General features: G+C 38.3%; 1 protein-coding gene across 1 annotated transcript in view; it reads right to left on the reverse strand.

Annotated features, from left to right (window-relative positions):
- Positions 1-14,534: 14,534 nt before the first annotated feature.
- The window catches only part of slitrk5b (SLIT and NTRK-like family, member 5b), a 19,065-nt gene continuing 6,692 nt past the window's right edge, over positions 14,535-26,907 (reverse strand). Inside the window, exon 2 of the mRNA XM_056465019.1 lies at positions 14,535-17,108. Coding sequence (XP_056320994.1) covers positions 14,535-17,108 — 2,574 coding nt within the window. The remainder of the gene's footprint in view (positions 17,109-26,907) is intronic.

Here is a 26,907-nt window from a genome sequence, read left to right on the forward strand (position 1 = left end):
AATAATATAATTTCAGTAAAGTATTATTTACAAACTCTAAATAGCGAAATCATATTAGCAGCCAATGACTATCACAGTACAACATTGTTGACAGTCAAATAAACAGTGTTAATGTTGTTTAAGTCACACTTGCAGGTTATTTCAGACCGAATATTCAAAGTGTCGTGGTAAACAATATAGGGAGTGTGTCACAAGCTGTCACTGAATGAGTGTGTGAATATAAAGCCAAGTTTACCTTAATAACTCACACTTTCATGTTTAATTATAAGCATTCAGTGTCTGCAGTTTAATTCACCATATTTAACTGTTTGCTGAAATCATTTCTGCAATCAAAAACGAGTAATGTGTCTGATTCAGCATAGCGTGAGCTTACCTGATATGACATGAGAACTACAGAGTCCAGCATTTATAATTAGGTCGTCACTTCATTCAGCTCCCTTTTAGTCAAAGACGCCTGCAGTTGGCATTATGATTTTAACATTATTGACATTATGATGTGGTGTACTGTAAAAGTAATGTTTTCTATTTGGCATCCTACCGCACAACACCACATGTTTGCTATACGCTTATTTCACGCGGCCGCCATTTTAAAGAACCAAAGCGAGGCTGCGATGGGAAGAAACCTGGAAGTATAGGACCAGCACTGTAAACATTGCAGCAACATGCTGTGGACTATAAACCTCCAGCTGTTGCCGAGATTTCAAAATGCAGAAATGGTGTAAACATGACTTTAATATCATTCAGAAAGTTTAATTTAAACAATTAAAAGCAATTTAGCATCAAACAACATCACAATCTCTTTTAGAGTAATATGCTCAAGTGTCCTCCTAGGCTTCAGATCATGGCACCAGTTAAACACTGTGGGGACGCTTTCCTGCTTCAGTCTATGTAACCCGGTGAGCGATAAAACACTGCAGTCCTCTGTAGCACACCCTCGTGTTGTCTGTAATAGTGATGTCCTGGTACTGAAGTTTTTAAACCGGCTAACACTGAAGCGTCGCTGAGCGTGGATGACTCGACTAATCTTCATGGCTGCTCCGCGCTCCAGTGTCCATGTATCTGTGTTTGCACTCAGTTTACCACTCTTCACCCAGTGCAAACACAGATACACGGAGACTGGAGCGCGAGCGCGAAGCAGCCGTGAAGATCAGTCGATTCATCAGCGGATCGCTCCTCTGTGTTTGTGCTCAGTAAACAGCGGAGGGTTGAGCACGTGAACACAATGGCAAATCAGCACTGTTTTAAGAAAGCCATCAACAGTGCCTTAAATGTTCATGGCGAATAGACGGTTTTTCTTTTAATTCAGTATCGTGACAAGTCTAATACAGTGAAGAATCAGTTCATTAACTTGAGTTTGATAAATGGCATCTAAAACGTGTGTTTGGGAAAGAAAACGTTAGCTAACTAGTGCCGTTTCCCTTAACTTAGCTGAAAATGAGCTCTGATATCCCTTTATATTTTCACCATTCATTCAGAACCGACCTTCAGGTCACTTGGTAGGTGGTGAAAAGATAAATTTGTGTCACTGTGTGTCACACCGCAGCCTCGATTTCACTTTTAAAAATGGCGGTCGCCTGAAATCAGTCTATTGCAGCCTGTCTTTTTTTTGCAGCAGGGGTCCCGTGTGACGTAGGTTGGTATTTGGTCTATAGGATGGAAAACCACTGCTTTGAGGCATTTTCCCCTCGGTGTCAGATGGCATCTTCTGCCATTTAAATAAAGCATCTTCATCGCTAGTCAACAATTTCCCTTTCCTTCATATATATAACCAACCCAAACTAATGCAATTTACCAAAATGTTTGACACACACACGTAGCCTACTGTACTGTCCCACTAACACATCGACTGAATGTCCCAAAGTGAAAATAAAGTGGCGTTTTGAAATGACAGAAATACACAAACTGTGGTAAATACTACACAACACAAACAAACTAAATAAAACAAACTGCTCCCGATTAGAATCAACATGCAGATCAGCCAGCAGAGTGACAGTAATGGACTTTTATTGGTCATTTTTGGTTTGCTCTATAATGCAGTGAAGTATTGTGTGTGTGTGTGTGTGTGCACTGAAGAGCCGCTGAGCTAACAGCTGACAGGTCGGGAACACACCCACACTGTATTTCTGATGGCAGACACGTGAACTAGGAGAACGTTTTTCTCTCACGCTTGAACCACATGACAGATTATAACGGCTTTAACACACACCCTTCAAAGTTGTGTGTAACAAAAACACTCCGTAATCCACTCAAAACGCTATTGAAACCCATTTTTGGATCACTCATTACTGGTTGTAAATGATGTAAACGGAAGTTCTAGACATATGATAAATGGGATAAATGGCATCTAAAACGTGTGTTTGGGAAAGAAAACGTTAGCTAACTAGTGCCATTTCCCTTAACTAATCTGAAAATGAGCTCTGATATCCCTTTATATTTTCACCATTCATTCAGAACGGACCTTCGGGTCACTCAGAAGGCGGTGAAATGATAAATTTGTGTCACTTTCTCTTCACTGATAAGATATACAGCCAAGTACACAACGTTCCTATGTAACTCCCAACGATACTTCCGGGTTTCTTCCCACCGCAGCCTCGATTTCGCTTTTAAAAATGGCGGTCGCCTGAAATCAGTCTATTGCAGCCTGTCTTTTTTTTGCAGCAGGGGTCCCGTGTGACGTAGGTTGGTATTTGGTCTATAGGATGGAAAACCCCTGCTTTGAGACATTTTCCCCTTGGTGTCAGATGGCATCTTCTGCCATTTAAATAAAGCATCTTCATCGCTAGTCAACAATTTCCCTTTCCTTCATATATATATAACCAACCCAAACTAATGCAATTTACCAAAATGTTTGACACACACACGTAGCCTACTGTACTGTCCCACTAACACATCGACTGAATGTCCCAAAGTGAAAATAAAGTGGCGTTTTGAAATGACAGAAATACACAAACCCTGGTAAATACTACACAACACAAACAAACTAAATAAAACAAACTGCTCCCGATTAGAATCAACATGCAGATCAGCCAGCAGAGTGACAGTAATGGACTTTTATTGGTCATTTTTGTAAATTGCATGACTTACACACCTGTTAAGTTTCATGCCAGTAATCTGGTTTGCTCTATAATGCAGTGAAGTATTGTGTGCGCGTGTGTGTGTGTGTGCACTGAAGAGCCGCTGAGCTAACAGCTGACAGGTCGGGAACACACCCACACTGTATTTCTGATGGCAGACACGTGAACTAGGAGAACGTTTTTCTCTCACGCTTGAACCACATGACAGATTATAACGGCTTTAACACACACCCTTCAAAGTTGTGTGTAACAAAAACACTCCGTAATCCACTCAAAACGCTATTGAAACCCATTTTTGGATCGCTCATTACTGGTTGTAAATGATGTAAACGGAAGTTCTAGACATATGATAAATGGGATAAAAAGCATCTAAAACGTGTGTTTGGGAAAGAAAATGTTAGCTAACTAGTGCCATTCCCCTTAACTTAGCTGAAAATGAGCACTGATATCCCTTTTTATTTTCACCATTTATTAAGAACGGACCTTCGGGTCACTCGGAAGGTGGTGAAATGATAAATTTGTGTCACTTTCTCTTCACTGATAAGATATACAGCCAGGTACACAACCTTCCTATGTAACTCCCACGACACTTCCAGGTTTTTTCCCACCGCAGCCTCGATTTTGCTTTTAAAAATGGCGGTCGCCTGAAATCAGTCTATTGAAGTATTGAAGAGCCGCTGAGCTAACAGCTGACAGTTTGGGAACATACCCACACTGTATTTCTGATGGCAGACACGTGAAGAACGTTTTTCTCACGCGCTTGAATCACATCTGACAGATTATAATGGCTTTAACACACACCTTTCAAAGTTTTGTGTCACAAAAACACTCCGTTATATACTCAAAACGCTTTTGAAACCCATTTTGGATCGCTAATTACTGGTTGTAAACGACGTAAACGGAAGTTCTAGACATTATAGTGAAAGACACTAGTCGCTATGGCGCCCTCCATGCAGCAGCCAAGAAAAAAGGTCTATAGACTGACGGAGAAGCTCAGGCCACACGTGTGCTTTTACGACAGTTTGGTGTTCAACAAACACACTGGAATCTCAGTGAATACTTGCTTCACAGACATCAGACATATATCCACATAAAGCTTGAAATCTCTACTTTTAAATGAACCCACTACACTTGAAAACAAACATTCCCTGGTTTTGTAACCTGTATAAAACCAACGTGAGGTACAGTCCGTCCTGTCAAATGCAATTAATTAATTATTTTATATTTTGGGAGGGAACTGTGCCCCAGGAGAGCTTTATGTCTAGCAACGCCCCTGACCAACAATCAACAATGCTTGATTATATACTGTCATGGCTTTGCAATCCAAAAACGAGATTATAAGGAAGTCAAACATAACAAAATGGTAGTCAATTTGCCCCGATTGTCTTGTTAAATTAAAAAAATAATAAAATATTCCAAAGCATTTTCCTAAAATATGTGTCTAAATAAGATTTGCCACCAAAAATCATCACATTTGCTGAAACACAGAGGAAGTTATGGCCAAAATTAAGACTCAAAATCACCCCAGAGTGGAGAGGGGTCTGGCTGCAGACTCTGTGCAGTGCAATCTGAGCTGCATCCAATGCTTTTTAATGGGCTCGCCTTACCCCACCCCTCACAGTGACGTCACTCGCTCCATTTGAGTGCATTGTTTCTGACATTGCATCTCTGAGTGATGCAATCTCAGCTTGCATCATAAAGGCTGCATCCAGATACTATTGAGATTGTATTGTATTGTTATTATGTATTGCATAATAACTCAACACTAGTGCTGCATTTGAAGTGCAAACTTTATATCCGGGGGTTGTTCACATAAAGAGTTACTAAATAATTTGAAGTGGTGACACGGTGGCTCAGTGGTTAGCACTGTGGTCTCACGTCAAGAAGGTCGCTGGTTCGAATCTCAGCTGGGTCAGTTGGCGTTTCTGTGTGGAGTTTGCATGTTCTGCCCGTGTTGACGTGGGTTTCCTCCGAGTGCTCTGGTTTAACCCGCAGTCCAAACACATGCGCTATAGGGGAATTCATGAACTAAATTGGCTGTAGTGTATGAGTGTGTGTGTATGTGAATAAGAGCGTATGGGTGTTTCCCAGTACTGGGTTGCAGCTGAAAGGGCATCTGTGTAAAACATATGATGGAATCATTGGTGGATCATTCCACTGTGGCGACCCCTGATGAACAAAGGGACTAAGCTGAAGGAAAATGAATGAATGAATGAAAATATAACCTGATTTTAATGACTATCAGTATTTTTTCTATGAAAATTGGATTTATTTGACATTATTTTTACTCATTAGTTGTAAATATAGTTTTATTTAAAGCAGTATCATATAAAAAATAATAAAAAAAACATTGCTACTATGTGTAATTCATAATTCAAACAAATATTTGATGCTCATTTAGAGTAAAAAAAATATTTAAACTTAATTTATTAATTTTATTGTCCTTTAAAAATATTAAAAAGACTTTAAAACAAGCAAATACTGCAGTTTATAACCTAAAAGTGCAATAAATGCTATTCGGATCTCTAAACATACCATTTAAATAGCAGATTTTAATGCAGTTTAATAAATAAACTGTGCGCTTAAATGACTAGCAAATAATGTCGCGTTCAAGTTGTCAACACAAACAAAGCGGCATCCCTCAGCGCTCCAATTCACCCACTCGTTTCATTCATCTTGACTATATTAGTGGACTTGTATACATTGGGGACTATGTGGAGAACAGTGAGTGAGAGTACAGGGGGCGATTTCAGATACAGCCAGTGTTTCAGTGCAGATTCTGTCAAAACAAGCTCCTGACAGCAGGGTTTTAATGCAGAATTGGGTTTTGGACCATAAGATGTGCTTGTCACTGAGCTTCTCGTCACTGTGTCCAGTTTGACTCTTTGTCTGCACAAATGATATGCTGTGGCTGAAATATTGCACCCGCATTTCCCCAAACAGTCCGTGTGGATTTGACAAGTATCTGTGTGTGTTGTTCAGAGATTTAATTTAGGAAAACATCTGCTGCATATGGATACTGTACAAGAGGGTCAAAGACCAGATGGTGTGTTTTATTTGTATTTGCATCAAATTATATTCACACAAGTGACTTTATGCAGAAAGCACAGTAAACGACTGTGAAGTGTCGACTTTAAAGGCGCATTACGTAAGATTGGTTCATTAAACTCTACAAAATCCACTAGAACAGTGTTACATATTTAGCTGATTTACTTACATCATCAAATATGTTTCAAAGAATGTTTAAATGCAGAGAAAGAAGTAGTTTCAGCTACGGAGACCGAGTGTGTGTGTGTGTGTGTGTGTGTGTGTGTGTGTGTGTGTGTGAGAGTGTGTGTGTGTGTTCAAGCTAGTGACACACCCTTGCTTTCTGGTTGGTTTTATAAAAACAAAGAAACCACAGTGAGGCATTAAAAGTCACCAAAAAACAGAAGTTAAGACTGCCCTGTTTTCCACTGTTGTGGCGTTCATCCACTTGAAAAGGATCTGAAATGATAGAAAGAAAAACAAAAACATAGGGCGGTGCATGATTTTGGGAACTGATTAGACTGTTGCAAGATGGTTGTTGCTATAACTAAATGAAGAAAGATTGACGAATGGACCAATGCAGAGCAGAAACAAGACACTACAGGATTGATATTAGCCACCCTAAATGGCTCATAGCCCTGCCCTAATACAGGGATAGTCCCAGCCTACAGGACTGGACTACAGGACTTGCACCCTAAATGACAGATAGCCACGCTTTAAAGGACTGATAACTCCACCCTAAAAGACTGATAGCTCCGCCCTAAAGGTCTGATAGTTCCACATTAAAGGACTGATAACTCCGCCCTAAAGGACTGACAGTTCCATAATAAAGAACTGATAGCTCCACCCTAAAGGACTGATAGCTCCACCCTAAAGGACTGATAGCTCCACCCTAAAGGACTGATAGCTCCACCCTAAAGGACTGATAACTCCATAATAAAGGACTGATAGTTCGGCAATAAAGAATTGATAGCTCTACCCTAAAGGACTGATAGCGCCAGCCTAAAGGACTGATGGCTCCACCCTAAAGGCCTGATAGTTCGGCAGTAAAGGACTGATAGCTCCACCCTAAAGGACTGATAGCACCGCCCTAAAGGACTGATAGCTCCACCCTAAAGGACTGATAGCACCGCCCTAAAGGACTGATAGCTCCACCCTAAAGGACTGATAGCACCGCCCTAAAGGACTGATAGCTCCACCCTAAAGGACTGATAGCACCGCCCTAAAGGACTGATAGCTCCACCTTAAAGGACTGATAGCTCCACCCTAAAGGACTGATAGCACCGCCCTAAAGGTCTGATAGTTCGGCAATAAAGGACTGATAGCACCGCCCTAAAGGACTGATAGCGTCGCCCTAAAGGTCTGATAGTACCGCCCTAAAGGACTGATAGCTCCACCCTAAAGGACTGATAGCACCGCCCCAAAGGACTGATAGCTCCACCCTAAAGGACTAATAGCTCCACCCTAAAGGACTGATAGCTACACCCTAATGGACTGATAGCACCGCCAGACAGGACTGATAACAACGCCCTAAAGGACTGATAGTCCGGCAATAAAGGACTGATAGCTCCACCCTAAAGGACTGATAGCACCGCCCTAAAGGACTGATAGCTCCGCCCTAAAGGACTGATAGCTCCGCCCTAAAGGACTGATAGCACCGCCCTAAAGGACTGATAGCTCCACCCTAAAGGACTGATAGCTCCACCCTAAAGGACTGATAGCACCGCCCTAAAGGTCTGATAGTTCGGCAATAAAGGACTGATAGCTCCACCCTAAAGGACTGATAGCACCGCACTAAAGGACTGATAGCTCCACCCTAAATGACTGATAGCTCCACCCTAAAGGACTGATAGCACCGCCAGAAAGGACTGATAAAAACGCCCTAAAGGACTGATAGTCCGGCAATAAAGGACTGATAGCTCCACCCTAAAGGACTTATTAGTTTCTCATATTTTAAAAATGCTCTAATTGATGGGCAACACGGTGGCTCAGTGGTTAGCACTGTTGCTTCATGGCAAGAAGTTTGTGGAGAAGTCACTGGTTTGAGTCCCTGCTGGGTCAGTTGGCATTTCTGTGTGGAGTTTGCATGTTCTCCCTGTGTTGGTGTGGGTTTCCTCCGGGTGCTCCAGTTTCCCCCACAGTCCAACCACATGCGCTATAGGGGAATTGAATAAGCTAAAGTAGTGTACAAGTGTGTGTGTGAATGAGTGATTGTGTATGGGTGTTTCCCAGTGTTAGGTTACGGCTGGAAGGGCATCCGCTGTGTAAAACATATGCTGCATAAGTTGGCAGTTCATTCCGCTGTGGTGAAATGAATAAAGGGACTAAGCCAAGGGAAAAATGAATGAATGAAAAATGCTCTAATTGACATCAACAACTTTATAGTTGTTACAAAACCAAGCCAAAATTAAACTGAACTATGCTCAACAATGACATTGTCTACGCAGCATTGAGATTTTAATAATTAGCCTCATATTTGACAAAGTTGCAGTTCTTTTATTATCACATTAAAAACCCCTATAGAATAAATACGGGAAAAAAGACAGACACAGAACTCATCTTATCTGTATAATTCATTCGATTTGCACATGAAACGACACAATATAATCATGACAGTGGCGTATAAATCCATGAAAAGAGCTGCTATTTCCAGTCCATATGAACAGTAAGAGAAAGAGAAAGAGAGAGAGAGAGAGAGAGAGAGAGAGAGAGAGAGAGAGAGAGAGAAAGAAACACTGACGTGCCGCAGCAACTGCTGTTTTTGCATAACAATCTCAGCGGAGCCTCGAGCCCTGCATGAAATTTTCATTGGCATTTGCTGAATAACAAACCCTCGTGTAAAAGAGGCTGGGACTGTTGTTTCCTTCACTGAGTCACACATCAGGGAAAGCAGAAGGGAAGGAGACTCAGATTTGGCTTACACGTTGCTGTCGTTTCTCCTGGCGCTGCTGATTATTATTCGATGTGGGTGGACGAGCAACGCCACATTTAAAGGGACTCTACATTAATATTGCACAGCGACTGTGACCTGGGGCCTGTACCATGATGCTGGCTGAACAAACTCGGGATTAGTTTACAGATGAATAAATCAAATCAGTGCAATCAGGCTTTGCTGTTTCCATGATGCCTGATTTGGGCTTTGATCCTGAGGTCATGAGCAGAAGGCGGGACATCGATAGCCAATCACAGGCCTTAAAATATAACACTGTGATTGATTGATTGAAATATTTATAAATACATGAATTAAAAAGATTTTATACAGTGAGATTTAAAAATAAAAGCTGTTCATGAAAGAGGACAGCTGAAACAGCAGGTTGCTTTATTAGTGCAAATGAAGTTGTTTTTTGTATAGCTGATAATATGTACACGTAAACAGAGACTCAAAAATGTAAGCTCTTGTGTAGCGTTTTAAAAGCATTATCTACTAATTTGATCCTTTGTTCAATCTTAATTTGGCACTACAGTAGTAATCTTACTCTGTACAAAAAAAAATACTGGGGGAGAGACTTCATTGGGTCAGAGATTTGTCATTTTAGAACATAACTAGAACATATCCTGGACATGACATGGATATAACATAATAAACATAACATAAACATAACCTGATCATGTCCTAAAAAACCCTAACATAACCTAATTATATCCTAAACAAAACCTGAACATATCCTGATTATAACATGAACATAACCTGAACATATCCTAAAAAAATTAACATAACCTGAACATATTCTAAACAAAACAAAAACATATCCAGAATATATTCTGACCATAACCTGATCATAACATGAACATGACAAGAATATATCCTTGACAAAACTAGAACATATCCTTAAAAAAAAAACCTTAAAAATAACCTGGACATAATTACAACATAACATGAACATAACCAGAACATAATATGAACATAACTAGAACATCACCTGAACATAACTAGAACATACCCTAAAAAAAACATGAACATATCCAGAACATATCCTGAACATAACCTGATCATAACATGAACATAACAAGAACATATCCTAAACAAAACAACATACCAAGAACATAACCTGGACACATAACTACAGCATAACCTGAACATAACCAGAACAAAACCTGATTATAAAAAAAACATAAGAACATAACTAGAACGTATCCTACACAAAACAAAAACATATCCAGAACATAACTACAACGTGACATGAACATAACTAGAACATAACATGAACATAACTAGAACGTAACCAGAACACAACCTGATTATAACAAGAACATAACATATCTAGAACGTATCCTAAACAAAAGAACAACATATCCAGAACATAACCTAGATATAACTACAACATAACATGAACATTTTAAGATCTCAAAACTCAGGGCTTCTGGTAGTACCTAGAATAGCAAAGTCGAGTAAAGGAGGTCGAGCCTTCTCATTTATAGCTCCTAAACTCTGGAATAGCCTTCCTGATAACGTCCGAGGCTCAGACACACTCTCCCAATTCAAAACTAGATTAAAGACCTATCTGTTCAGTAAAGCATACACTTAGTGCACCACTTAGGGGACTTCCACACAGGTTATGCATCTTGCTGATATACACTGTGAACATCAGCTACGCTAATTATTTTCTTTATTCTCCATTTCCACCTGGGGATACTCTTCCCGAGGCCCTCAGACTATGCAGAGTCACTGATTCGATCCAAGACCAACGACGAGATGATCCCAAGGTTCCCATATCCTGGACCTGGCCGAATCCTGAACAACTACTGCGATGGTCATGGAAGAGTGGAGAACATGAGACTGTTTCCTATGACGCTCCAGAGACAGACGAGTCTTCGCTGAGGCCAGCTTCCAGCCTCCGCCACTGAGACTGCAGCTCTGCACAAGACGTTTGGCCAGCGGAGAAATTAAAATGGTCGTGCCCAACTGAGCCTGGTTTCTCTCAAGGTTTTTTTTCTTCACTTCCGCCTTTAGTGAAGTTTTTTTTCCCTCTCCGCTGTCGCCACTGGCTTGCATGGTTCAGGATCTGTAGAGCTGCGCATCGTTGGATTTGCTCTTCAATATTTGGACTCTCAGTAGTGATTATTAAACCACACTGAACTGAGCTAAACTGAACTGAACTTAAACACTACAAACTGAACTACACTGTTCCTATTTACTGTGACCTTTTATGTGAAGCTGCTTTGACACAATCTACATTGTATAAGCGCTATACAAATAAAGGTGAATTGAATTGAATTGAATTGAACATAACTAGAACATAACCTGAAGATAACATGAACATAACTAGAATGTAACCAGAACACAACCTGATTATAACAAGAACATAACATAACTAGAACGTATCCTAAACAAAAAAACAACTTATCCAGAACATAACCTAGATATAACTACAACATGACATGAACATAAATAGAACATAGCCTGAAGATAACATGAACATAAACTGAACACAACCTGAACATATCCTAAAAAATTTTAACATAACCTGAACATAACCTAAACAAAACAAGAATATATCCTGAACATAACCTGAACATGTCCTAAAAAATTAACACAACCTGAACATGACCTAAACAAAACAAGAACATATCCAGAACATATAATAAACCTAACCTGATCATAACAAGAACATAAGAACACATCATAAACAAAACAAGAACATATCCAGGACATAACTACAACATAAAATGAACATAACTAGAACATAACCTAAACATAACATAAACATGACTAGAACATAATTAGAACATATCCTTAAAAAAACTTCATAATAACTTGAACATATAATTAACAAAAGAAGAACACAACCTGAACATAACCAGAACATTACCTGATTATAACAAGAACATAAGAACATACCTAGAACATATCCTAAACAAAACAAGAACATATCCAGAACATAACCTGGACATAATTACAAAATAACATGAGCATAACTAGGACATAACCTGAAGATAACCTGAACATAACTAGAACATAACCTGAACATAACTAGAACATATCCTTAAAAAAAACTTCAAAATAACTTGAACATATAAATAACAAAATAAGAACATAACCTGAACATAACCAGAACACTACCTGATTATAACAAGAACATAAGAACATACCTAGAACATATCCTAAACAAAACAAGAACATATCCAAAAACATAACCTGGACATAATTACAACATAACATGAACATAACTAGAACATAACCTGAAGATAACCTGAACATAACCTGAACATAACTAGAACATATTCTAAGAAAAACCTCCAAAATAACTTGAACATATCCTAAACAAAACAAGAACATATCCAGAACATATCCTGAACATGGCCTGATCATAACAAGAACATATCCTAAACAAAACAACATATCAAGAACATAACAAGGACATAACTACAACATAACATCAACATCACATGAACATAACAACATATCCTGTAAAAAAGTAGAACATAATCCTGAACATAACCAGAACATAACCTGCTCCAAGAGCAGGAAAGCTATGTAGCATAAGTTACCATGGCGACAAAGAATGATTAAAGCAAAGCTGCATTTATGGTAAAACCCTGCAGTTATGGTATCAAAACTCAGGATTGGTGCAAACTAAACAAACGTGATCTGACTTCATGGTACAGGCCCCAGTAGGCTGTAGGAGAATTACTGTACACTTTGTGCTTTCAATGCATTCCGTACACATTAAAATCAATACTCAAACAATGCACAGGAACAGCATGGCTAATTAAGAATAAAAAGTAATTGGTTTAACCGGCAATATAAATTGTACAAAAAATTATTCTATAATTTAGCCAGTTGTGCAAAACAAAAGTGCAACGATCTGCAGATTCGATATACAAGTCCACTGGCATCATTTATGAAAGATCGTGTACATACATAAATAAAAACACTTCATTTGTGAGGGAAAGCATTGATGTAAATGTGAAAGATCACAACATTTTACATCATTGAGATATACTGCGTTACTTTTATATTCACACATTAAAAACCATTCATGAACCTCAGAATGTATTAAACACATGATAATGAAGCAGATGATTATCATATTTTGGAATATGCATGATATGTATCAGAATATAGTGTGAATCTCATAAAACACCCCAGAATTACAACGAAAGAAAACTGTAGTAAAATCAATGAGATTTGTTTAACTTTGAATATTTTGTTGACTTCATTCATTTTTCTTGGCTTAGTCCCCTTATTCATCAGGGATCACCACAGCGGGATGAACCGTCAACTATTCCAGCATATGTTTTACACAGCGAGTGATCTTCCAGCTGCAACTCAGTACTGAGAAACACCCTAACACACTCATTCACACACACACTCATACACTACGACCAATTTAGTTCATCAATTCCCCTATAGTGCATGAGTTTGGACTGTGGGGGAAACCGGAGCACCCGGAGGAAACCCACACCAACACAAGGAAGAACAAACAACTGGCCAAGCCGTGACTCTACCTACTTTCTTGCTGTGAGGTGACAATGCTAACCACTGAGCCACCGTGTTGCCCCTCCATAAAAACATCAAAACGTAATTTTTAATCAGTAATATGATTTACTAAGAGCTTAGTTTGAGCAACTTTATAGGCGATTTTCTCATTCTCATTATTATTATTATTTCATCTGCAGATTCTAGATTTTCAAATAGCTGTATGCCTAATAAATATTGTCCTAACAAGCTGTAAATCAATGGAAAGAATATTTATTTAACTGTCAGATGATGCACAAATCTCATTTTCCAAGAATGTACCACTTATGAATGATTTTGTGGTCACAAATGACATAAAATAAAACACACGCACACACACACACACACGCACACACACACACTTGATCTTTCTTTTGAATTCTGAGGTGCAATGCATTGGTTTTGTGAGATTCACCACAGCTTTTTTTTTTCAATGAAGACAAATACAGTTGAAGTCAGAATTATTAGCCCTCCTGAATTATTAGCCCCCTGTATATTTCCCCCCAATTTCTGTTTAACGGAGAGCAGATTTCTTCAACACATTTCTAATCATAATAGTTTTAATAACTCATCTCTAATAACTGATTTATTTTCTCTTTGTCATGATGACAGTAAATAATATTAGACTAGATATTCTTCAAGATACTAGTATTCAGATTAAAGTGACATTTAAAGGCTTAACTAGGTTAATTAGGGTAAAGTTAGGGTAATTAGGCAAGTCATTGTATAACAGTGGTTTGTTCTGTAGACAATCCAAAACTAATATTGCTTAAGGGGGCTAATAATATTGACCTTAAAATGGTTATTAAAAAATTAAGAACTGCTTTTATTCTAGCTGAAATAAAACAAATAAGACTTTCTCCAGAAGAAAAAATATTATATTAAATACTGTGAAAATTTCCTGAATCTGTTCAACATCATTTGGGAAATATTAAAGAATAATTTACAGGAGGGCGAATAATTTTGACTTCATTTCAGAACTGGGTAAAAGTTGTCCTTTTCTCATGGACCTCCAAATAATCTGGTTCAAAGTGCAGCTTGGCCCTCAGCTCCCAGCACTCGCTTCTGTTGGGCTCAATGTAGACGGTGGTGGGGCTCGAGCAGTAAACCATGGTCTGCTGAACCCTTTCCGGATTCAAGTACTGATGATGCCCCACGTCAAAATCTGTATGAGTGCCATGTTTACATGGTAAATGACCTCTATAGGAGGCCTGCTGGTCCCTAGCTAAAATATCCCGGTAGAAATAGTTGTCATCCAAAAGTGGAGAGTTCCTATTGAGCGGTTCTGGAGTCCCGGCGCTGAACTCTGAGCTTATTGCATTGCTACCGATTTCTTCGTCCGAGTTTGTCCCCAGAACTCTATTGAGCTCTTCGAAGTCTCTATAATTCTCGATTGCGTTGGGGTTGTAGCGGCCATTTTTAGCAGCGCTCTCCGCCGACGGTGGGATGTATTCGTAAACGTGACCCGCCGACGTTCGAGACTTCATGTTCGCTCTTTCGTTATAAATCGCACTGGCGGTTATTGAAGCAGAGCGTTCTGACTTTTTACGCCGCTTCATTATCACTGCGAACAAACCTGCAGCGATGAATACTGATAATATAAAAAGAAGCAATAAAGCAAGTATTAAGACGGAAAGAGGAACGGCGGGATACTGAGTATCAAAATCAAGAGCGGTCTCTAAAGTGATTGTACTTCCAGGAAAAGATTCCTCCGATGGCGGGACGGCAGATGATTGCGCAATTGAGCTTTCCGGACAAATGTGAGACGATCGAATGTAGCGCATATCCTCTCCAGAAAGCCTCGGTGGAGATTCGCAGATGACGGTGTTCACAACAGTGCCCGTGCTGAGCTGCTCCAACCAGTTCTTCATGTCCAATATGGAGCACGAACAATCCCAAGGGTTCTCGAAGAGATCGATCTGAATTAGCGACGCAAGTTCGTCAAGTACGCCAATAACCGGAAGAGTTCGGAAGTGATTGCTGCGTAGATTCAATCGAGCAAGGTTTAATCCGTCAAAAATGCCCAAATGCAAGGTCTTGAGGAGATTATTGTTGAGAAACAGCAATTGAAGATTGGGCAACTGCTGAAAAGTCCCAACTGCAATCTCACGAATCACATTGTACTCCAAATATAAATACTGCAAGCTCTGCAGACCGTAAAACATATCCTCAGTTAGACGCTCGATTAGGTTTCCGTTCAGATAGAGTCTGCGTAGATGTATGAGCTGGCCGAATGTTTTATCGTGGACGACTGCGATGCGATTGTTCCCCAAGTGGAGCAAATCCAATCCAGTCGCGCCACTAAAGTCTGAACTGCAAACCGAAGAGATGTAGTTTCCGGTTAAATACATCTTTTTAGGATTGTACGGCTTGGGATCGAGATCCGAGATGCTTTCGATTTTCCTCTCTTGGCAGTTAACGTTCAACCCGAGGTCTGATATTTGCAGATTACACGTACAAGTGTTGGGACAGTCCAAAGGAACTGGCGATTTTGTTTGATAAGCCAACATGGGGCCGTAATTCTGCGGCTTGCTCGAAGAAGAGCGCGATGTAGGTTTGACACGCAGTTTTCCTGATAACCGACTGCTTTTGGTTGAGCGCAGAATGGTTGAGGAGGCAAATCCAGCAGTCGCTGGTGTGGTTTTATAAACCGTTTCGCTGCTGTGCGCCGGTTCTGCGCGCATCTCATATTCAGCGATGGCTCTGCGAGGACACAGTTCTTGTTTGGAAATCTCGTCCAGATCTCGTCCGTGCAATCTGAATGGCGTTTCGCAAACCACATCGCCAACTAAAGCTGTGTAGGATATGCTTTCAAGCCATGTTTTTAACGCAATAAGCTCACAAGAGCAATTCCACGCATTTTCCTCAAGCTGCAGCTCAACGATTCGACTCAAGTGCTCCAGAAGTCCGCTGTAGGGTAGCACTTTAAGCTGATTGCCTCTCAAGTCGAGATGCGTTAAAGGTACATACTGAAAGATGTTGTGTGGCAGAACGGAGAGTAGATTGTCATTGAGGATGAGCACCTCTAAGTGACGTAAAGCACTCAGAGCGTTGGGTTCGATGTGGCTAATATAATTATAGTCAATCTGTAGGTACTCCAGGCTTTCAAGTCCCAGGAAAGTGTCGTCCTTTAGTGCTTCGATTTTGTTATTGTTTAGATGCAGTCTCTTTAATCCCTGGAGTCCGTTAAAGGCGCCCGCTTCGATCTCGCATATATCATTGTTGCCTAGATGTAAAATAGTGAGTCCCTCGTAATGAAGGAAATCGTTGAGCGAGACTTTCTTCAGCAGATTCCCTGTGAGCAGGAGATGATATGCAGTGAAGTGTAAAGGTGTTACCTCTGACAGACTGTTAATTCCTCTGTTTTCACAGCCGGCTGTAAAAATGCCGTCTCGTTCCTCGCAGACGCACAAGCCACCACAGATATCCCCGTAGATGTCGAACATCTCAGTTAAGCTGAAAAACGTGGCCAACGACGATACGGCCAATATCCACATATGCATGTTTATGATGATTGATGGAGGCTGAGCTGATGTGTTTGCTGTCATCTGAAGAGAGAGAGAGAGAGAGTAAAACAAATGTTAATTAGTGGACAATATCAGTCTGGTATGTTAAGCCAACAATAAATGCAAAGATAAGACGTTTAATTTCAGTGCCTGCATCCAATTACATTTACAAGTTAGTGCTGAGCAAAGATTAATCGCATCCAAAATAAAAGTTTGTTTGGACATAACATATGTGGGTGTACTGCGTATATAACTGAGCCAGGTTTCTCCTGAGCTTTTTTTTTTTTTCTTCACTTTCGCCTATCGGTGAAGTTTTTTTTTTTCCTCGCCACTGGCCTGCATAGCTCAGGACTTGTAGAGCTGTGCATCGATGGATTACTCTTCAGTGTTTGGACTCTCAGCAGTGAATATTAAAACACTTTGAACTGAACTAATCTGAACTGAACAAACACTGAAAACTGAACTACACTGTTTCAATTTACTATGATCTTCTATGTGAAGCTGCTTTGACACAATCTACATTGTAAAAGCGCTATACAAATAAAGGTGAATTGAATTTATTTATTATTATATACACTCATGCATGCATATATGAGAAAATATTTATATTTAGATAGAAAATGTATGTATATGATACAAATTATACACACACACACACACACACACACACGCACACACGCACGCACGCACGCACGCACGCACACGCATGCACACGCACGCGCACACACGCACACACACACACACACACACACTTAAATAATTATGCAAAAACATTTAATAAAACATGATAAATAAAAAATACACACAAATTAAGTCAAAACAAACTTTTATTATGGATACTTGGAGATGCTTATGTGAGATTAATCTAAGCCAAATCTTTTATTCTTTTTTTTAATGTATTAAAATGTCAAAATATGACAGCAAAAAATGTCATTATTAGCATTTAAATAAAAAAATCATTCTGGGGTGCGTTTCCGAAAACCATCGTTAGTCAATTAAGGTCGTGAGTTTCGTCGTTACAAACATAGTTTGTTGATTTGACGTTTCTCAAATCCATCGTTCCAACGAACATTCGCAAACTGGGTGGCAAACTTGTATGCTTGCAACAACACATCTGGAGCTGTAGTTCCTGGCTGTGTTCTATTCCCCAGTTACCCCCCTATGCCCTATTCCTTTAGAACAGTGGTTCTCAAACTTTTAAACCAACGACCCCCAATGTAAGATCGTCAAGAACTCGCGACCCCCCACTACCAAAGCATATACAAACAATAAAAAATAACCTTTTTTTCAGCTGTTCACAATATTTTAACTATATTTACTATACATTACAGGGCTCGAAATTAACATTTTTGCTTGGTAGCACTGGTGCTCCTATCTTTAAAAATGTAGGCGCACCAGCTAAAACTTAGTGGCTTTCTTTAGTGAATTATAAAAAATAAAAGCATTAAAGTCATCTCTCTTAGGTGTAATTTGCTTTCAAAGTATTTTACAGTTCAGTTTCAGCGATCTTCAAGTTTACAATTGCGCTCCCTTCACAGTGCACTATAAAAACATTGATGTCATTTTGAACACAGCCTCATGACGAAAGCTATAGGTGAGCTATTATTTAAAAGTGGAATTTACATTACGTCTCCAAAGCTTGTGAAAACAAAAAACACAGCATACGTTAATGCTTTTAATTTATAGTAGGTTATTTATTAAGTATCTGTACTGTATATGACAGGGGCCTGTTGGTTATAACATTTCTGCAGTGGTTTGCAAGTGTCAAATTGTAAAAGTAGACTTTAAAAAAAATAACTAAAAATAAATAAACAATATCCTATTTATAATCATCATCATCATCATCATCATCATCATCATCAATTTTATTATTAAAATAGGACTTTTTCATTTCCTAATAAATAATAAATATTAAATTTCATTTCGTAATAATCAGCCTCATTTATTTATTTATATGATTTATATATGAGATTAGAATAAGTGTTAGCTTTTGTAAGTGATTTCATGTTTTAGAATAGAATATTTAATGTTCTCTATAATATTTGTATCTCCATTATATAAGGAAACACAGGCTCTATATGTGCCATTTACATATATTTCAATTAATATGGAAAGCGACTGCATGTTTTTACCAAAACTAATATTGGATTTTTTTCTTAAATGTGTGTTTGTGTAAAGCAATATAATTTGCACATAGAAATTACAAGGTTCTTCTCTAAAGTTGTTATTCCACCCCGTTTAGAGCGTCATTATGGGCATTTTACGTTAAAACTAACATGGATCTGCGACAGAGAAACTGCGGGATTTGGGAACCACTCGTCACTACATCATTCTTTTCCAAAACGATGCATCGTACTATGATAGTTCAGCTGCGAGTTACGTCATTGTTTGGGAAACACACCCCTGAGTGATTAGTATTAAAATACTAGTATTAAATTAGTATTTAATATCAATATTAGGATTAATATTAGTATTAAAAAGTACTTTAGGTTAATTGACAAGTTAGGTTATTTAGGAAAGTCAGTGGACTGTATAAATAATGAAAGAAAATAAGAAAATAAGAAAATAATTTCCAGCAAAAGTAAAAGAAATATTGTGCAGAAGGAAAGTATAATAGGAAATATTGTGAGAAAATGTTCTTGCTCTGTTAAAAATTTTGGAAATATTTAAAAATGAATAATAATTGCTAATAATACTATAATTTATATAATCTTCAGCTGTTTTTACATTATTTAAGTGAAAATCTTTATTAAAATCAAGCATGACTGTCATTATGTATTGATGTGCATAAAGTAATGTGCATAAAGTATACAGTAATGTTTCAGATATTTCAATTCATTAAAAGACAGGTGCAATACACTGTGGATTAGGTTTAAATCTAAATTTTAAGACATCCCTGAGCGACTAAATTAAATGTATAGGAAATTCTAATTGAAATACTTGGTTTGAAAAATATGCAGCAAAGTTTAAAGATTTAAAATGACTATTAGTAAGTATTTTAGGGTCAAAGCTTGATATTAAAAAGTCAACAAATATATTATTGCAATAAATAAACCTGAAAAAGAACAAAGTATTACAGGAGAGCCTTCGAGGCTTATAGCCTCTGAGTGTATATCAAGCACTTCAGTGTATGTCTTTATAAAATTAGGCATGACAGAAGCAATTTATTGATGTGAAAAAACAAACCTTTTAATGTTCAAAAATAAAATAAAGCTGTAATACACACTCATAAATATTATTAGCTTGTTCAGACAGCTTATTTAAAATGTGCTGAAACCACACAATTCTTGAGATTTTATTGGGACAACTTAATTGTTTTATGTTTAACCCACTTAAAATGGTTAACTTGATCCATTTGTGTTGGGACAAAGGGAATGAGTTGAATGGACCTCTGCATTTTACAGTGCACTTATTTTATAATGCTTAAACTCATTGGGCCCTATCATACACCCGACGCAATAAGGCAGGCGTAAGACGTGTTTGGCATGATTTGTTGCCATTTTCAAACCAGCGCAACCCTAATTTTCACGTTTTGCACCACGTTGTTTAAATAGCAAATCCATTTGTGCTGGTTTGAAAAGGAGGTGTGTTAAGGCACATCATTGGCACGCTGCTATTTTGAAGAACTGAAATAGACCAACAGCGTAATAAACCATCAAACAGCTGCTCTAAAGTCTAGTTAGTTACGCGCCTGTGGGTTCAAACACTCGCACAATGCTTAATACACACAGGATGTACAGCAATACACAAATATCTTTACAGATGAAAAAAATTAAAGGATTAAAATTATTATGTTCTATAAATATAAAAACCACTGCCTTCATGCCTCATCTCGGGGGGCTTTTTCAGTTTATTCATGATAATCTGCATCTGTATAATGTTATAATTATCATTAGTATTATTTATTATCTGCATATTTATATTTGTTTTAATAAAAACTAGTTTAGATTTGTCCAGCTGTGGGGTTTTGGAGACGTCTGCATCACCATATGGAGCATAAGAACAGGACGTGTGTTTGGATATAACTCAGTTTTTTGACCACACTTCATTATTATTGTTCATTTATTCCTTTGCTGGAAATTAGAGCTGAATTTAGAAATAGATTTGAAACAAATCTTTGTGCTTAACAAAGGAAATTAAATATGTAGGCTAATGGATGTGTTCAGTGGAGTGAGTTTCCACCGTTTCCTCACTCCACCAAAGTAAAGGAGTAAAGTAAAGAGTTAAAGTAAAGAGAAAGTAAAGAGGCTGAATGGAGGAGGCTCGTTCTTTATCTTCGCGCTGCAGATGCTCTGTTTAACTGTTTTCTCGCTAGTGAAGCATTCAGTTTTTACACTTAAAGTCCGCCATGTAAATAGCAAATGCGCCATGGAGCGACGCAACTGACTCTTAAAGGGAATGAGAGATGAGACTCTGTTTGGTTTAATGCTCGTTATGCTCCAAACAGACCCAGAACTCATTAAGAGAATAAGCACAACCCTGTTAGACCATGCGCCGGGGCGCAGAGCATATTTATCCATCCTTAATATAGCAAAAGCAGATCCAGACATGACCTTAATGCTTTTGCGCCATGTGCTTTAGACTTTGCGCCTAGATCATTAAAATAGAGCCCATTATCTTTAACACAAATGCTAAAAGTACAATTAAACATAAAAAACTGCAAAATTTCAAAACAAATTTTCAACTATTAAATGTTGTCAACATAAACAGATTGTATGCCGTACTAAAGGCTTTAATTTGATTTGCATTCAGACATTTATTGGATTTAAGCAACTTTTTGCAACCCTCTTATGCAAACAAAAAGCTGTCGCCACTTGATGCACAATGTAAAACGTGAGTCCTGAAGCAGAAGCAGATGCTCAAAACGGTGTCGAGACTTGTCCATCTCATATTGCTGAAGACACACAGATATAACTGCAGGCAAACTGGTGTACATGCACTAAAGCCAAAACAAGCCATATGCAGGATGACATCTGTGTAACGCATGGAAAAAGCTAGAAATGAGCAATTCCACGCAAATGTCAACCTTGCCATGAAAAAGTTCACCAAAAAAGCAACTTTTACAGTACTGTAAAATACTCAGAAATGTCTCTGTCAATGTTTTCACACAATTATATTTGATTTACCAAGTAAATCTAGTTGATCATTTGGAAAAGTGGCAGAAGGTGGACTTTTCCCATGAATCATCTGTTGAACTGCATCTCAATCATCACAAATACTGCAGAAGACCTACTGGAACCTGCATGGACCCAAGATTCTCACAGAAATCAGTCAAGTTTGGTGAAGGAGAAATCGTGGTTTGGGGTTCTATTCAGTATTGGGGCGTGTGAGAGATCTGCAGAGTGGATGATCAACATCAACAGCCTGAGGTATCAAGACATTTGTGCTGCCCATTACATTACAAACCACAGGAGAGGGCAAATTCTCCAGCAGGATAGCGCTCCTTCTCATACTTCAGCCTCCACATCAAAGCTCCTGAAAGCAAAGAAGGTCAAGGTGCTCCAGGATTGGCCAGCCCAGTCACCAGACATGAACATTATTGAGCATGTCTGGGGTAAGATGAAGGAGGAGGCATTGAAGTTGAACATAAAGAATCTTGATGAACTCTGGGAGTCCTGCAAGAAGGCTTTCTTTGCCATTCCAGATGACTTTATTAATCAGTGATTTGAGTCATTGCAGAGATGTATGGATGCAGTCCTCCAAGCTCATGATGGAGTCAGATACAATATTCATTCTGTTTCCACTGCAGCATGACCACATATTCTATACTGGACATTATTGAAGGTTCAGACCTTACTGTCCTAATGAAATAATTAAAAATCAAGACATGATCATATTTTATTGTGGTCTAATAAGTGTAATCTAGAGTCCTTTGCCTTTCATATAAGCCACTTCTGATACCAAATGATCAACTAGAAGTCAAGTTATTATTTGCTGTTCCTAAAACTTGGAGAGGCGACAAGACTTTTGTCAGGTAGTATAGAGAGCCAACTCTTATCCTTTAGATAGGCATGGGATGATAACCTTTTTTAAGTTATACCGCGGTTTGGAAAAGTCAAGGTTTTAAAACAGTCAACATTTTCTGCAATACCGTTCCTAAGGTATGTGTAAGATTTTATATTTGCATTTGTTTTTTTTTTTTTGGATAACAGTATATCTCCAGCAGAAAATATGTCCAAAGATGCGGTTTTAAATTGTAAAGAAATCAGTGTTTTTGAAACAAATGAAGACAGCAGAAGTCAATGATTCATTTGAATTATTTAGCCTGACATGTTGACATGTCAAAATATCTTAAGTGTTGTCGGTGCCAATGGGGTAGACACACGCACTCCGGTGCTCACGGTGACCCGCGTTCAATTCCTGTCTTGATTTCCTATGCTGATCATTCCCCTCTCTCCGCTCCCCACACTTTCCTGTCATTTCTCTCTACGGTCTTATCCAATAAAAGTGAAAACCCAGAAAATAAAATAAATTATATATATATATATATATATATATATATATATATATATATATATATATATATATATATATATTTTAAATGTTTCTCAAAATAAAATATATTGTGTTCAAAGGGGGAAGAGTTTTAGTTTTTGTACACAGACATTTAAAAAGAACCCATTTTAAAGCAGTAATCACAACACCGTGAAACTGTGATATTTTTATCCAAGGTTATCATACCATCAGAATCTTATACCGGCCCATGCCTACCTTTAGATTAGCATTATTTCTTTTGGGTTGCAATTTAATTCACAGGATTTCTACAAAGTATGTTGTCTACTGTAAACTCGCAGACTTTCCATAACGCATGTTTATTTCCATAACTTAAAATATAAAGAAGGTTTACAGATTGATCTTTTTCTGATCCCATAACTCTGCGGTTAGTCATTTTGAAAAATATAAACAGACATTTCAATGTAATGCGAACGTACGTTCTCTGTAAATGTATGTTTTTGAGGTTTTACTGCAAATGTCACATCAATAACGCTGGAATTGCTCAAATGCTACTCTTCTGACTTAGTAAAATTAAAGGTTATGAGGAAAACCGAACGCATAGTTTCATCAAAATGAAGATCAAGAAACTGTAGTGCTCATAATGGTTGTTTTTATATTAGAAGCATTGCTTATTTAGTCTCGAATGTGCAACACATTAGCCTGACCGGCTTAAAACAAGAGCATTAAGCTAATGCTGCAAATGCTACAGCACTTATGTCATTAAATTTCTGGTCTGAAGTATGTTATTAAAATATGTCTTGACTATATATTGCTGCCTAAGAGCTTCATCGCTGAGTGGAACTAATGGTGTGTTTGAGTCAAATTGGAAATATTGTTTTTATAAGTTAAACGCTTTCCCAGTTCAGGGTTGCAACTGGAAGGGCATCCACTGTGTAAAACATACACTCAGGGAACATAAGTATTGAACACATTGACATGCTTTTACCTGGGAATAATGTCTCTAAAGGAGCTGCTGACATGGAATTGAACCAGATTTTGGTAAAAACCCAAACAATACAAGCATAGAAATAAAACAAAACAAGCAAATCTGAAAAATGAGTTCTGTGTGATAAAAATGAACTACTGAAATGTATTTAAAGCTTTATATAGAAGGCTTTTTTAATGATGGCTGCTTAAAGAAGCCTCTCATGTGGAGAATGAAGTTTCATGCATTGCTCAGGGGTGAGTTTCTCACAGACTTTAACAGAGGGTATAAATCTTCATAATTCTGTGGGTCTTGTCTATCAAATCTGAGCTTTAATTTGAGTTTTTTATTGGATTCGCATCAGGGGATTGGATGGGCCATTCTACATCTTGATTTTCTTTCTCTGAAAGCATCTGAGAGTCTCCTTGTCTGTGTTTTGGATCATTGTCTTGCTGAAATGTCCACCCTGGTTTCATCTTCATCCTCCTGCTGATGTAGATGTTGGACTGAAGCAGCTGATCTTCATTTACACTGAGGAAGGGCAGAGGGTTGCTGAAGAACGACTGAGAGATTTCAGCTACTGTCTGGGCTTTCACTGCAGAACTACACCTTCCTTTCTTCATGTGTTCAATACTTTTTTCTTGTATCATTTCATTTGTTTACACAATTTGTACACTAATTAGATGTGTTTTCTCTGCATATATGGGTTTCTTTGGTTGTTACCAATATCTAGGCAAAATTTCAAGTCAACGGCACCTTTTATTTTCCTCGCTACATACCCGAATAGTTGGCGGTTCATTCTGCTGTGGCGACCCCTGATATATAAGCTGAAGGAAAATAAATAAGTTAAATGCACATGAACGTTACTATCCTGTAATTACAGAAACCATGGATTTTCTTTTAAGGGGTGTGTTACTGAGAAAATACAGTTCTTTATATCATGAATACTATAGTGTTTCTGTACCATATACAGTAAAGTGTACTTACTAAAGTTATTTACAGCATGTTTGTTAATGAATGCTCCAGCATACTGTAGTATTCACTGATAAACTGTAATAAATATTGTAGTATACTTTAGTTTTTACTGGAATAAACTGTGGTGTGTTGTTTTATAATACATATTCTTGTGGTAAACCTTGTATACTATTGGGTTATTGGTTTATATTATTATAGTTATAGTATTACATGGCAACTAAGAGATTAATTCAAGTACTTTACTATGGTATGGATTAAAAAACAGAAAAAGTATTTAGTATAAATTACTATAGTATATTATTTCATGTGGGAGAAAACAGCAGTTATGAGGGTAAATTTACATGCATGCAATAAAATGTTTTATTTTCCGATATGAATTGGCAAGTTGCATGCTCAAATGTGATCGTTTATTGTCAATACAGTCCGTTCATTCATTTTGCTTCGGCTTAGTCCCTTTATTCACCAGGGGTAGCCCCAGTGGAATGAACCGCCAACTTATCCAGCATATGCCCTTCCAGTTGCAACCCAGTACTGGGAAACACCCACACACACTCGCACACTACGGCCAATTTAGTTCATCAATTCCCCTATAGCGCATGTGTTTGGAATGTGGGGGAAACCGCAGCACCCGGAAGAAACCCACACCAACACGGGGAGAACATGCAAACTCCACACAGAAACGCCAACTGAGCCAGCTGGGAATCAAACCAGCGACCTTCTTACTGTGAGGCGACAGCTCCAACCACTAAGCCACCGTGTTGCCCCAATTTATTTATCATAATGTTAATTTAACACAATAAACCAGGGTGTTTTCCTTTGCATTTTTGCTCTTGTATTTGGTTATTGGTTTATATTATTATAATTGTTGTATTACATGGCAACTAAGAGATGAATTCAAGTACTTTACTATAGTATGGATTACAAAAAAACAGTAAAGTATGTAGTATAAATTACTGTTTATTCATCAGGGGTAGCCACAGTGGAATGAACCGCCAACTTATCTACCATATGTTTTATACACGGGATGTCCTTCCAGCTGCAACCCAGTACTGCGAAACACCTATAGGCATTCACACACACATACTACAGTATAGTTCATTAGTTCCCCTATAGCGCATTTGTTTGGACTGTGGGGGAAACCGGAGAACCCAGAGGAAACCCACGCCAACATGGGGAGAACATGCAAACTCCACACAGAAACACCAACTGAGCCAGCTGGGAATCAAACCAGCGACCTTCTTACTGTGAAGCGACAGTTCTAACTACTAAGCCACCGTGTTGCCCCAATTTATTTATCATAATGTTAATTTACCACAATAAACCAGGGTGTTTTCGTTTGCATTGTTGCTCTAGTATTTGATTTTAACAGCCAACTGTAGTGAGGAGACGAGAAATAAAGCAAATGTTTTGATATTAATCTGCATAAGTGCACAAACAGCGGTTATG

Source organism: Danio aesculapii, chromosome 9 (assembly GCF_903798145.1).
Source record: "Danio aesculapii chromosome 9, fDanAes4.1, whole genome shotgun sequence".
In the NCBI taxonomy this organism is placed as follows: domain Eukaryota; kingdom Metazoa; phylum Chordata; class Actinopteri; order Cypriniformes; family Danionidae; genus Danio; species Danio aesculapii.